The sequence below is a fragment of the Chlorocebus sabaeus genome, chromosome 12 (genome assembly GCF_047675955.1).
Source record: "Chlorocebus sabaeus isolate Y175 chromosome 12, mChlSab1.0.hap1, whole genome shotgun sequence".
Classification (NCBI taxonomy): domain Eukaryota; kingdom Metazoa; phylum Chordata; class Mammalia; order Primates; family Cercopithecidae; genus Chlorocebus; species Chlorocebus sabaeus.
The window spans coordinates 48,651,603-48,666,081 of record NC_132915.1 but is presented as its reverse complement, the minus strand read 5'-3'; the positions used below and the strand labels follow the sequence as shown (position 1 = coordinate 48,666,081).

The 14,479-nt window shown below is 37.3% G+C and overlaps 1 protein-coding gene across 8 annotated transcripts in view; it reads right to left on the bottom strand.

Moving 5' to 3' along the window:
- DENND4C (DENN domain containing 4C) overlaps positions 1 to 14,479 on the bottom strand; it is a 145,827-nt gene that overhangs the window by 12,622 nt on the left and 118,726 nt on the right. For all 8 annotated transcript variants that reach the window (XM_073021643.1, XM_037998352.2, XM_007969133.3 and 5 more), the window contains 6 exons: positions 13,337 to 13,446; positions 12,865 to 13,040; positions 8,411 to 8,593; positions 7,410 to 7,605; positions 5,060 to 5,305; positions 3,583 to 3,700 (listed from right to left, as the gene is read on the bottom strand). In XM_073021643.1, coding sequence (XP_072877744.1) covers positions 3,583 to 3,700; positions 5,060 to 5,305; positions 7,410 to 7,605; positions 8,411 to 8,593; positions 12,865 to 13,040; positions 13,337 to 13,446 — 1,029 coding nt within the window. The remainder of the gene's footprint in view (positions 1 to 3,582; positions 3,701 to 5,059; positions 5,306 to 7,409; positions 7,606 to 8,410; positions 8,594 to 12,864; positions 13,041 to 13,336; positions 13,447 to 14,479) is intronic.

Here is a 14,479-nt window from a genome sequence, read left to right as displayed (position 1 = left end):
TCATGGAACATTTTGAAACACCTATTTCAAATGCTATAAGAAAACAATTAAAGAAACAGTAGCTCTAACTCTATTCTTTTCTAGCATAAATTGCAAGGTTATTCTGTTCCTGCCTAAAAAGCATCCAAACATCATGACTGAAACCAAAAATTAAAGGCAAAAATAGCTTATGCTATATGTAATCATAATTTTGTGACTGACATATACTGAGGAAAAGCATTTTTTTACTCTAGTTTTAAGAAAACTGCAAAGTAGTAAAACGTTGTTGGAAAAAAAGTATAAAAGTATGTAAAATGAAGATGGAACTTTTCCATTTCTTCTCCAAGCAGCCACTATTAACAGTTTGTGATATATTTCTTTGCATATATTAAAAACAGAAGTATACATTTTTTGTTTTATTTCACTACAAGAAAGGGAAAAATTATATACTCTTTTGCAACTTGTATTTTTTCACTCAGTATATAATAGCATCCATCCTTTTAGGTCCTTATATACAAATGACTTTCTTTTTCTTGGCTGCCAATATTTCATAGCATGGATTTACCAGAATTCTGTTGAATATTTACATTTTTTCTTTTTGAGATGGAGTTTTGTTCTTGTTGCCCAGGTTGGAGTACAATGGCATGATTTCAGCTCACCACAATCTCCACCTCCCGGGTTCAAGCGATTCTCTTGCCTCAGCCTCCCGAGTAGCTGGGATTACAGCCATGCGCCACCACACCTGGCTAATTTTTTGTATTTTTAGTAGAGACAGGGTTTCTCCATGCTGGTCAGGCTGATCTCGAACTCCTGACCTCAGGTGATCCACCTGCCTCGGCCTCCTCAAGTGCTTGGATTACAGGCATAAGAAACCGTGCCCAACCTACATTTTTTTCATTTTTATCAAAAATCCTTGCTGGGAACTTGCTCACAACTGTAATCCCAGCACTTTGGGAGGCTGAGGCCAGAGGATTGTTTGATTAGTCAAGTATGCATGCCTGTGATCCCAGCTACTCAGGAGGCTGAGGCAGGAGGATGACGTAAGCCCCAGAGGCTGAGACTACAGTGCACCAGTACACACCAGCAAGGCAACACAGCATGACCCTGTCTCAAAAGAAAAAAAAAAAACCTACAGTAAGTATCCTTGTGTAAACAGCTGTGTACTGTATTTCTATAGAACACAGTTCTCTAAGTACAATTCCTGAGTTTAAAGGGTATCCACATATGAAATCTGTATGTTTGCCATATTGTTCTCCAGAAATGTATCATTTTACGCATCTAAAAGTATATGAAAAGTGTTCCCCAAACATCTTCAACAATCTTTAAATTTTTTTTAAACAATCTTCATCTTTAAAGTTTTTTGCCAATCTGACAGTTACAAGTTTATGTTTTCCCTTTTTTTTTTTAAGAGACAGGAGGGTGGGGAGGTCTCACTTTACCACCCAGGCTGGAATACACTGGTGCAATCATAGCTAACTGCTGCCTAGAACTCCTGGGCTCAAGGGGTTCTCCTGCCTTGGACTCCCAAAGTGTTGGGGTCATAGGCGTGAGCCACCACGCCCGGCCACATTTTCCTTTTTTTTTTTTTTTTGAGATGGAGTCTTGCTGCAATGCCCAGGCTGGAGTGCAATGGCGCTATCTCAGCTCACTGCAACCTCTGCTTTCTGGGTTCAAGCAATTCTCCTGTCTCAGCCTCCCGAGTAGCTGGGATTACAGGTGTGACCACCAAGCCTGGCTAACTTTTTTTTGTATTTTTAGTAGAGACGGGGTTTCACCATATTGGCTAGGCTGGTCTTGAACTCCTGACCTCAAGTGATCCGCCTGCCTCTAACTCCCAAAGTGCTGGGATTACAGGCATGAGCCACCACGCCAGGCCTACATTTAAACATAAAGTTATATTTCACTTAATACTATTATGACTGAGCTTTTAAAATATGTTTATATTACAGACTGAGTTGTGTCACCCCGAATTCGTATGTTGAGGCCCTAATTGCCAATGTGACTCTATTTGGAGATAAGGCCTTTAAAGAAATAATTAAGGTTACATGAGGACATAAGAGTGGGGCCCTAATGTTTTTTTAATTCGTTTTTTTTGAGATGGAGTCTCGTTCTGTCGCCCAGGTTGGAGTGCAGTGGAGCGATCTCGGCTCACTGCAACCTCTGCCTCCCGGGTTCAAGCAATTCTCTGCCTCAGCGTCCTGAGTAGCTGAGATGACAGGCGCCCACCAACATGCCCAGCTAAATTTTGTATTTTTAGTGGAGAGAGTCAAGACCATCTTGACCAGGCTGGTCTTGAACTCCTGACCTCGTGATCCACCTGCCCTCAGCCTCCCAAAGTGCTGGGATTACAGGCATACACCACCGCGCCTGGCCAAGTGGGGCCCTAACCTAATACGGCTGATGTCTTTATAAGAAAAGGAGACACCAGGAATGTGTGCATGTGCATGCAAACACACAGAGAAAAGGTTATGTGAGGGTACAGCAAGAAGGCTGCCATCTACAAGCCAAAGAGAGGCCTCAGAAGAAACCAAACCTGCTGATACCTTTCTAGATTTTAGACTTTCAGCCTCCAGAACTGTGAGAAAATAAATTTCTGTTGTTAAAGCCACCCAGTCTGTGGTATTTTATTATGGCGGCCCTGGCAAACTAATACAGTTTGAAAGTCACTTAATGTTTTTAAAATGAATTACCTATTAATATCATTTGCTCATTTATCTACTGAATTGTATTTTTCTTATTGACTCATAAAGCTTTTGAATACATGAATAATAACCTTTTAAACACCTTGTAAAACATATATTCTAAAAGAGTAAAAATGAAGCCACAACCCTTAAGACCAGTCAGTAACCATCAATACAACTGAACTTATGATCCTATACCAATACATCTAACTTACTCTTCTGCTACATACAATTTACTCTCAATTTACTCTCAGTTGAGACCCGTCACAGTTAAAAACAGGTCAGTACAATAGCAAATCACTTTTTCATTTTTGTGTGTGTGTATGTGTGTGTACTTTTTTTTTAAAACAGCAAATCACTTTGAATTAATTAAAACTTTAAAAATAAAGCAAAATAATTTGCTTTTCTCTATTTAACTCTAGGGGAATTTAATTCTGTTTCTTTTTTTTTTTCCCCCCCAGCAGTCCATTCTTTATTACAGAACAGGATCCTACAGTGTGGATGGACTGTGCCACAATTTGCTCATCCAGTCACCTATGGATGTGTATTTGAGTTGTTCCCATTTTGAGTCTTTTATGTCTTTCTTTGTTTTGTTTTGTTTTGGTTTTGTTTGAGATACAGTCTTGCTCTGACACCCAGGCTGAAGTGCAGTGGCATGATCTCAGCTCACTGCAGCCTTTGCTGCCCGGGTTCAAGCGATTTTCGAGCCTCAGCCTCCTGAGTAGCTGGGACTACAGGCACCTGCCACCACACCTGGCTAAGTTTTGTATTTTTAATAGAGATAGGATTTCACCATGTTGGCCAGGCTGGTCTCCAACTCTTGGCCGCAAGTGATCCGCTGGCCTAGGCCTCCCAAAGTGCTGGCATTATAGGCGTGAGCCACGGGACCCAGCTGTTATGTCTTTAATTCTATTTTACTTACTAAAATTCCTCCATGAGACATACAGAGGTTCTCTTGGTTCCTGATGAAGGTTGATATTATCCCATAACAGCTGAATATACACAAGTTTGCTATCCTGGGACAGAGATGACAGAGGAAGCTAAAAGAAATCAAAAGAAAGTATTAGTATCCCAAGAATAATAATTACCAGTGGATCTAATGAAGCTTGATTATATAACAGATGAGTCCTTTTAAAATTCTGGACCTAAAATTCAGAGCCAAAATATTAATTTTTATTAATGTCTGATGACAAATGTTATTATTATTTTCTGAGGTAAAGGTTTCTCACTGTGACTTTTAAGGAATAGGATGACAATTTGCTGACACAATGGTTGTAGAAAGATTAACCATCATTACAGCAAATTTTAAGGTCAAAGTACAAGAGTTTCTACTACCTTACCAAATAATTTTATTTTACCTACCTAATCAAACTAGAGTTTATAGTACTTTAAGGAAAGATTTTATTTTGCCCCATGTATATATTTGGGGTCTCAGTGTCTATCAATATTAATACTATAAAATAAAGCACTCTAGGAGCTCACTGTCTCCAATGGAATCAGGATCCCAGCATAAGTAGAGTTGGGGCTTTTAAGTCAGACAGCCAGAACGTGACCTTGGGTCTCCATCACTTATTGGGTATGCCACCTTACAGAAATTACTAAATTTCTCCAACTTTTAATTATAACACCTGAAAAATATGGAAAATATGAGTCCTTTCAAATAAGGTTGTTGTGAGAATTGCAGCTAGGAACAGAACAGTTAAGAATAATAGCTACCAGCCAGGCACGGTCGCTCACGCCTGTAATCCCAGCAGTTTGGGAGGCCGAGGCAGGTGGATTGCCTTAGGTCAGGAGTTCAAACCAGCCTGGCCAACATGGTAAAATCCTGTCTCTACCAAAAATATAAAAATTAACTGGATGTGGTGGTGGGTGCCTATAATCCCAGCTACATGGGAGGCTGAGGCAAGAGAATCACTTGAACCCAGAAGAAGGAGGCTGCAGTGAGTCGAGATCACACCATTACACTCCAGCCTGGGCAACATTTTCCAGCTACCGTTGCAGACAGATACGACCTAATAACTGAGTTCAGGCCAAGAAACTATATGTTGGAATATTATCTACAACTCCACGAGCTATCCCTTAAGAAAAAAGACATACTCTTCCCTCATCCACTTTTCTCCTAACTGCTGGATAGAAGGTGGATGTGACAGCTTGGAGGTAATCAGCCATCCTGGACCAGAAGCAGAACTTGGAAATGGAGGTTATGCATAGCTAAACAAAAATATAGAAAGATCTTAGGTTCCTAACATTTTACCATTCCAGGACTGCTTATCCAAACTTTTAACTGAGAGAGAAATAAACTTGTCTTGTTAAGCAACTGTTGTTGTATACTTTCAGGAGCTTGAGGTTAAGCCTCATCCTACCCAATACTAATGTAAGTATAAAAGTTGGCACCCTACCTGTACGCCTTCATTACAATGTTCAGATGTGAGGATAAGTCCTGGCAAGTTACTAGGAAGGTCCAAACGTCTGAAATACCAAACGAGGTTCCAGAAAATGATTGGATGTTGATTGATGAAAGAAGATGTATGAATCACCTGATCACCTTCATTTTCTAGCAAAGATTCAAGTTCTTTACGGAGTACTAGAGGACTCAAGTAGGGCACAGAAACAGGGGGAGGATTGGGTCTTTTTCCTAAAGGATCCTTAAAAAAAATACAAAAAGAAATTAATATTATCTGTTTAAATCTGTATGCTGAAGAGCACTTCTCAATGAGATAATGCCTCTCTATCTATCCTTTTTAAATCAGTTATTTTAGGACCATTGCTACATGCAGGAGAATATGCTAATGAATGAAAACCTAAAAAAGAAAAAAAATACTTAATCTTAAATACTATTAAGTTAAATCATTACAAAAGAAAATTAATCAACAGACTCTTTAAAACATGTTTTCTATCACATTGAGAGCAATGGTCTGAATGTATTAGGTTTTTTTCAAATTTTATAAGAAATATTTGCATTTCAGATGCTTTACAGTAATATATATGTATAAAAACTGTGTGACATTATCTTCCTCCTACAACTCTAAACTGATGGGGCAATCTTTTGCATTAATATTCTTTGTTGATTTAACTCATTTTTACAACTGATCGCAACAAAAACTGAAGGAATTAAAGAAAGAGCATTTTTATAATTCAAATAAAATAAGAAATGAAAAAAGACCCAACCTAGACTTTGTGAGTTATGCATATTATAATCAGGATAAAATGTTTAAGACTCTCTCATTAACAGTGGGTTCCCCGGTGCCTAGACTGTGGTCTCCAAAACCATTTCCCTCTAAAGGGACCCACAGTTTCTTAGATAAACGGCTGATTCTGGTCTGGGTAAGAAAGTATGTAACATAAGCATAAAACATCTTGTTATATAAGAAAGCCAGAAAGCTTTTTAAAAATTACAAAAAAACTACTAGAGTTATGTCAAAAGGACTAATGAGGTAACTTGTAGACACTTCTAGCTGACCAAAGAGAATAATATAAGCATGAACAACAATAAAAACAGCAATAGATATAAAGATAAATGTGTAAGGCAAGGTAGTGTGTGCCTATAGTTCCACTTACTAGGGAGGCTGAAGCAAGAGGATCACTTGAGCTCAGGAGTTTAAGAACAGCCTGGGCAACAAAGCGAGATTCCCATCTCTAAAAATTAATTGCTTAATTAAACATAAATGTTGAAATCAATGAGCTCATAATGATACCCTATTCCCCCAAATTAACTGATGACCTTGGAGAATGACAGGGACTCAACTCGCCATTTTGAAAATTGGTAAATAAAAGCAAAAAACCAAGTATTTAACCTGCCTTTCCACTATAAATTTTATCTTTAGAAAATCTAACAGAAGACACAGGGAAGTTTCTGTTTATGTATTCCTTATTAAAAGGAAGCAATGACAGAATGAGACCATTATCATTTTATAGCTCCTGATGAATTATTTTAGGCATTAAGGCATTAATAGCTACTAAAGTTTATGTCTCCTACTGGGAGGAACATACCACCACTGATGAAATTGTCTTACAAAAATAAACAAGCAAATGAACAATAACACAAAAACCCCAAATCTGATCAAGGTTCTGGACACAAATTTCGACTGTTATTGTTGCAATCAGCAAAATCTGGATTATGGGAAACTGTACTCTAACCAGTTTTATCAACAAATAAATTGCAAGAGGAAAAAAGAGTCTACAGATTCAAAAAGACTAAAAACCATACAAACCCAAGTACAATACACTGACTTTATTTGATCCTGATTCCTCAAGCTACCAACCCACACATACACACGCACACACACATATGCTTTTGACATTTTTGAGACAATCAGAAATTTGAACAGACTAAATAACTTGATATTATTATTTAGTTTTTTTTTTGTATGATAAAAGCAGTGTGATTATATTTTTCTAAAGTCCTCATCATTCAAGGATACATACTGAAATATTTACTAACAGAATATGTGATGTTTGAAATTTGCTTCAAAATAATCTCAAAAAAAGAGAGAACTGAATGAGAATATATATAAAAGAAGAATGGCCATAAAATGAAAATAATTGAAGCTAGAAGATGGACTCATTATACTGTTTCTTTTTGCACATATTTGAAATTCTCCACAATAAAAAGTTATTTGCTTATGGAAAAATTCTAATCTATCACTTTTCATGTAATTAAAATAAGTCCACTACAGAAGAATTTATAATGTTCTACTATATACTTAGATATGTATGCAGTATAATTACAATGTTGTTGTTGTTACATACCACAACTTCCTGCAGACTGTTTGGAAGACTAACTGTTGAAATGCCATGAAACGGTCGCTGGGTAAAGTCAATATTCTGCAAGGGGCCTCCAACACTGTGACTTCGAGTCAAAGATACATTTCGCTTTGATAAACTATTAGGCACAGATGAAATTTTCATAGTTTGGACATCTCCACTGGCTCTCTTTATTTCATCACTTAAAAAAATATAGAAGAAATGCTATGTTCATGTTGAAAAACAGTCTAAATCTGTAGAGCTATTTTCTACAATGGACCTTCAGTCTACTAAATATATCTAAGAAGAATCAGCACCACCTTGTAAAAATTGCATTTCCTTCAAGCATTTTTGTAAAACTGGTCAGAAAAACAGGACGGAGTAGATGGTTCTGGTGAGGGTGGGAAGATGACATATTGTATGTAGATACACAGGTATTATTTTAAAATGACAAAGTACCCATTCAGTTGCTTTACTCAAATATTATTTCATCTTCAACAAAATTACCTAGAAGTATGCTGTATGCAAATAAGTACAGTAAAGACACTGACAAGTATTTAATCTCTACTAGGCCACGATCCACCTAAGGAGAGAGACCCAGTCATATTTTCTTTTTTATTTTTAGAGCTTAGCATAATATTTAGCATACAATAGAGTCTCAATAAATGTCTGATTCAATTAGTATTTAAGGGTGAAGTGTACATTTCACAGAAAGAGAACATTTCGCCTCTGGAAATTGGCAATGACTACCTTAAAGGGGAAATATTTTACTGTTGAGAAGTTCATTTTGTAAAAGACACCTGTAAAATATTAAACTTAGTTCAAAAATGGTTTATCATCAGAGTCATTCATTAGCTGTTTAAACACTATGTGGTAATAATAAGTTAAGATGTACTCTTAAATGCCAGAACTTATGCCTATAGGAGTCAGGTTGTCTTTACAGACAGAATTTTTACAAGTGTACCCCATTTATTACTATACAAAGAGGTCTCTGTACCCTTTGATACCTTGGTTCAACTGCAGAGCCTGTTTCTTCAGTTATGGTCTGGTTATGTTTTGGGGAATCCACAAAGTTGATCAAGTCAGGTTCTGCTAAACTGGATACAGGTTTGTGCTCCAAGGATTCATTTGCCAATGGAATGCTTCCACTTTGTAAACTGTCACCAGAGGTACTTGGTTTCAGGAAAAAGCTACATATGGAAAAGGGGGGAAAAAAGAGCCTTTAAAAATCCTCAAGTCTTCTAAAATTCTATCATAATAACATTTTATTGATAAAGTAGTTATTAATTATATATAATCCGGAAGGAAAACACTGCCTATTTCCAATACACACACAGACCTCTCTCTCTCACATTCCTGCTCTCATTTTCTCTTCCCTTCCTATCCTAAATTTTTCAAATACAAGGTTGGAAATGGTCCAATAAATGATATTCCAATTTTTGAGAACCTCTAAAGAAAACTATGAAGGAAGAACGGAAGCAAAATATTTTATTAATTTCCTGAGTTTAAAAAAAAATAAAGAAGAGCTGCAGTAGCAGCATTTTAAGATGTATTAACCTATAATTACTTATAATGTCTTTTACCATTTATAAATCTCCATCTTGTTTCTAGTCATTTCTTCTCTGTTCATTGTTTTATTTACATCTTATCTCTCTCCTTCTCTCTTTGGGTGGACTCAAGGAGGGAAGGGTCTTGCAAGGAACATTCAGAGAATTTTCTGAGGTAATGGTAATGTTTTCTAAGGGTTTAATTTGTATAAATGCATGCATTCTTCAAATGGTATGTTTAAGATTTGTACATTTTGCTGTATATCAATTTATCTCAAAAGAAAAAAACTGTCAATAAATACTGAACTGTAGTTAATGATACGCATATCAGTCTTTGGGGGAGAAATGTATTAATATCTATCTTACCTTCAAATGAATAAAAATTTAAGATAGATTGGTGGAGAAACAGATAGGTGATAGACTTAAGTATAGTAAAGTGTAAACTGAGGGACGCAGGGGTAGATATTGGGTGTTCATTGAAAAAAAACTTTTTAAAATTTGTTGTAAGCTTGAAATTTTCTATAACAACATATTCAGGGGACAGACTTAATAATGCTCCTTTATATCCAATTTGAAAAATATAAAATAAAATGCTTGTCACAATAACTTAAAAACACAATTAACTCAACAAAAAAGTATAGGGCTTATGGAAAATAATTTAAACCTGCATTAAAGGACATAAAAGAAGATCTGAAAAAAAAATACAGAGATATACCCGGTTCATAGATAAGACAATAATTTAGAAAAGTCGATTTTCCCCAAATTAATCTATAAATCTCAAAGAAAACTCTAGTTGGATTTTTTTTTTTGAAGAACTCAAACTTATTCTAAGAATTCATAGGAAACAGCAAGCACACAAAAAATAATAACAATAAAATCCAAGAGAGGGAACTCACTCTACTAACCAGATATAACACAAAGACCAAGTGACAAAAACAATATGGCATTAAGAAAAACAGCAAGAAAATGCAGAACCAAGTGAGGTATACATGGGAACTCAAATATGATAAAGGTGACACCACATGTCAGTGAGGAAAGGATAAGTTATTTAAGAGATAATATTGGGATAACTGGATTGTTATATGGGGAAAAAATAAAAGCTGGATCTCTACCATCATATATAAAAAGCAGAATAAAGATATATTAAAGACCTAAACATCAAAAGTAAAATATAAGCAAAAATGTTCAAGGATAAAAATTTCAGGTCCTAGGGATAGGGAACAACTTTAAAAACAAGATTCCAAAAGTACAAATTGCAAGGTAAAAAATTAATGGATAATGACATCAAAATTAATGCTTTCAAGTAATTAATATCAATAATATTCAAGTCAAATCAACAAGAAAAAGAAAGATCAATAGAAAAATAGGCAATGAACGGCTGGCCCTGTGGCTGACGCCTGTAATCCCAGCACTTTGGGAGGTTGAGGTTGGCGGATCACAAGGTCATGAGATCGAGACCATCCTGGTTAACATGGTGAAACCCAGTCTCTAATAAAAATACAAAAAAATTAGCCGGGCGTGGTGGTAGGTGCCTGTAGTCCCAGCTACTCAGGAGGCTGAGGCAGGAGAATGGCGTGAACCCGGGAGGTGGAGCTTAGAGTGAGCTGCGATCGTGCCACTGTACTCCCAACTGGGCGACAGAGCGAGACTCATCTCAAAAAAAAAAAAAAAAAAAAAATCAAAAAAGAAAAAAAGAAAAATAGGCAATGAACATAAGCAGCCAATTCACAGAAAATGCTAGAATAGGCCAGATGCAGTGGCTCACGCCTGTAATCCCAGCACTTTGGGAGGCCAAGGTGGGTGGATCACCTGAGGTCAGGAGTTCGAGACCAGCCTGGCTAGCATGGCCAAACTCCGTCTCTACTAAAAATACCAAACTTAGCTGGGCATGGTGGTGGGCACTTGTAATCCCAGCTACTCGGGAGACTAAGGCAGGAGAATTGCTTCAACCTGGGAGGCAGATGTTGTAGTGAGCCGAGATCGTGCCACTGGACTCTAGCCTGGGTGACAGGAGTGAAACTCCGTCTCCAAAAAAAAAAAAAAAAAAAGGCTAGAATAACAAGTAATGAAGAGAAACTCAACTCAAATTTGTCAGTACTGAGACAAATTCAAACAACGCCAAAATTTAAAAAGTGATAATACCAAATGCTGGTAAGGCTATATAGAAATGAGAATTCTTAGGTACTATTTGTGGGAGTGTAGCCAACTAGGAAGCAGTATTTTGTGTTTACTAAAATCATGTATGAAAATGATCTTACTCCAAGGATTATTGTTTTTTAGAGAAACTACTTCACAAGTTCAAAAGGGGTATGTATTTTGCAGTACACTGCATTACTGCAGTGGTGTTTGTAGTAATAGAGAACTGAAAGCAACTGAAGTATCTAACACTAGAATAACGGATAAGTAGAAAGATATATTAACTTTCTGTAGGAGAAAAGGAATAAACTAGATGTACATATAGTAACTCAGATTTTAAACTGAGTAATAAAAAGATAAATTTAGATATATGACACTTAGCAGAGTCAGTGTCATTGTAGAACGAGGGAATGCGGGTGGGAATGAGGAAAGGAGGGCCTTCGCACAGGTCAAAGATGATAGTGTGTCAGGAATTAAAGAGTATGATTTGACTTAGCTCCACACCTGAAGCTAAAAGAAAAAACAGAGAAGAAACACCTCTACAATGAAACGGTGTGATCTCAGCTCACTGCAAACTCCGCCTCCCGGATTCAAACTATTCTCCTGCCTCAGCCTCCTGAGTAGCTGGGACTACAGGCATGTGCCATGGTGTCAGGCTAACTTTTTGTATTTTTTTGTAGAGATGGGGTTTTGCCATGTTCCCCAGGCTGGTCTCAAACTCCTGACCTCAAGTGATGAACCTGCCTCAGCCTCTCAAAGTGCTGGGATTACAGGCATGAGCCATTGTGCCCAGCCTAAATTTTTTTTTTTTTTTTGAGACAGAGTCTCGCTCTGTCACCCAGGCTGGAGTGCAGTGGTGCAATCTCAGCTCACTGCAACCTCTGCCTCCCAGGTTCAAGCAATTCTTCTGCCTCAGTCTCTCGAGTAGCTGGGACTATACGCACACGCCGCCACACCTGACTACTTTTTTGTATTTTAGTAGAGACGGGGTTTCACCATGTTGCCCAGGCTGGTCTCGAACTCCTGAGCTCAGGCAATCCACCCGCCTCGTCCTCCCAAAGTGCCAGGATTACAGGTGTGAGCCATCACACCTGGCAATGTATTTTTTATAAAGCAGCTAAAGGCAGGAAATAAAAAGTTCAATTTGTTCCATAAAACGAACGGAATATTAAGTATAATTCCTTAGGTCAGTACAGAGTTACCAAATTCTCAATTATTTAATGTATAACTACAGATCAGCTAGTTTCCTTTCTATTGCCTAGAATTTGGTCATTTAACTGCACAGAATACTACTAGAAAGTGCAAGTGACAAGAGAAGAATTGAAGCCTTTTTTTCCCCTTTGTTTCTTCTAAAATATATACTCACTGCAGCTTCAAACTTCCGGGCCCAAGAGATCCTCCAGTGTCAGCCTTCCTAGTAGCTGCTACCACAGGTGCACACTACCATGCCCAGCTAATTAAAAAAAAATCTTTTGTAGAGACAGGGTCTTGCCATGTTGCCCAAGCTGGTCTTGAACTCCTCACCTCAAACAATTCTCCCACCTGGGCCTCACAAAGTGTTGAGATTACAGTATGAGCCACGGAGCCCAGCTGATAATCCTACTTTAAACAACACGGTAAAGTAGACTCCCACATTACTAACATTTGCTACTCAAATACTGAAGGTGAAGGACAGACAGGAAGGCAAACCTGGAGCATACCATGAATATTTCGCTATTCTCCCAGAAGTCATGTTTTTTGAGGGTACTTACTTCTTGAGAGAGCTTTTTAAGACTAACCTTGCAGAACCTCTCAAATCTTTGAATTCTATATTGAGAAGAGGCAAGAAGTTGCTTTTACAGAATGGACAAGCTGTATTCAAATTTGAGTCATCTGCTGTCCATCCAGCCATAATTTCTTCATCATAAACTAAAGTTCCACAAGCTCTACACTGTGAACAACTGGACATCAAAACCTAAAAACAGAAAAATGCAGATACTGAGACCATTTAATAAAAATTAATCTTAACAGGCATTCTCTTGAGATAATGGGATTTCATTTATTCTATTGATCAAATTTGGAATTTAATAACAGTTCTTTTATTTCACAGGTAAACTATCAGTTCATTGTCTTACATAAGACATCAAGTAAATTCAACAAAATGACTTATTATACTGTCCACAAGGGTGTCATAGAATCCTGTTAAATGCCATTCTGCAATAAAAATATGCTTACAGCTGCTTTATCATGAACTGAATATAGAACTTTTACCTCCATTGCACAATTCTGATAGATGCTAGACATGCTGGTATTTTGAGAAGAACCATGATCTGATTTTTCAAAGTCTTGCCCTTTCATGCCTCTTGGAAATGGAACTTCACCTACAAAGGAATAAACATCATAACACCTTAGGTAGGGAATGTCCTTGTTTTTTGAAAATGCATGCCAAAGTATTTAGGGGGGACATATCATAAAGTCTGCAATTGTTTTTCAAGTGGCTCAGTATAAAAATGTATGCATACATAGAAAGAGATAAAATTAACAATAGTTAATTAAATCTAGGTGGAAAATACATAACTGTTCATTATACAATTCTTTCAACTTTTCAGGATATTTCAAATTTTTTTTTTTTAAAGACAGAGTCTCACTCTGTTGCCCAGGCTGGAGTGCTATGGTGCAATCTCGGCTCACTGCAACCTCCACCTTCCGGGTTCAAGTGATTCTCCTGCCTCCGCCTCCCAAGTAGCTGGGATTACAGGCGCATGCTGCCACGTTCAGCTAATTTTTTTTGTATTTTAGTAGAGATGGGATTTCACTGTGTTGCCCAGGCTGGTCTCGAACTCCTGAACTCAGGCAATCCACCCGCCTTGGCCTCCCAAAGTGCTAGGATTACAAGCATGAGCCACCATTCCTGGCTCGGACATTTGAAATTTTTATAGTAAAAAGTCAGAGAAAAAGAACACAATTATAATTTTAAAAAGTAGCATGGAGTAAGAAACTTCAATGACACATCCTAGGGATTCTCAAACTCTGGTATACATCTGATTAATCCAGACAACTGCTTAAAAATACACATTTCCAAGGCCCCATCTCACAAATTCAATCTCAGAAGTTTTAGCGTTAGGTTTGGACATTTGCATATATTTTGAAACAAATTCCCCAGATTATTCTGATGCATGCCAAAGTTTGAGAACTAATGATATAATCCACGAATATATACAACTAAAAACAAAGGCAGTAGGTGACCACAGCGGTTATAAATCATAGAAGATCAGAATAGATCATAAGGTGGCTACTATTAAAAATCTCTCAATCATCTCAACAAATGGGGCTTATTGAGTGGGGAGTTACAGGTATCTAAATTAAAAAAACAAAGGCAGGCCAGGCGCTGTGGCTCTCGCCTGTAATCTCAGC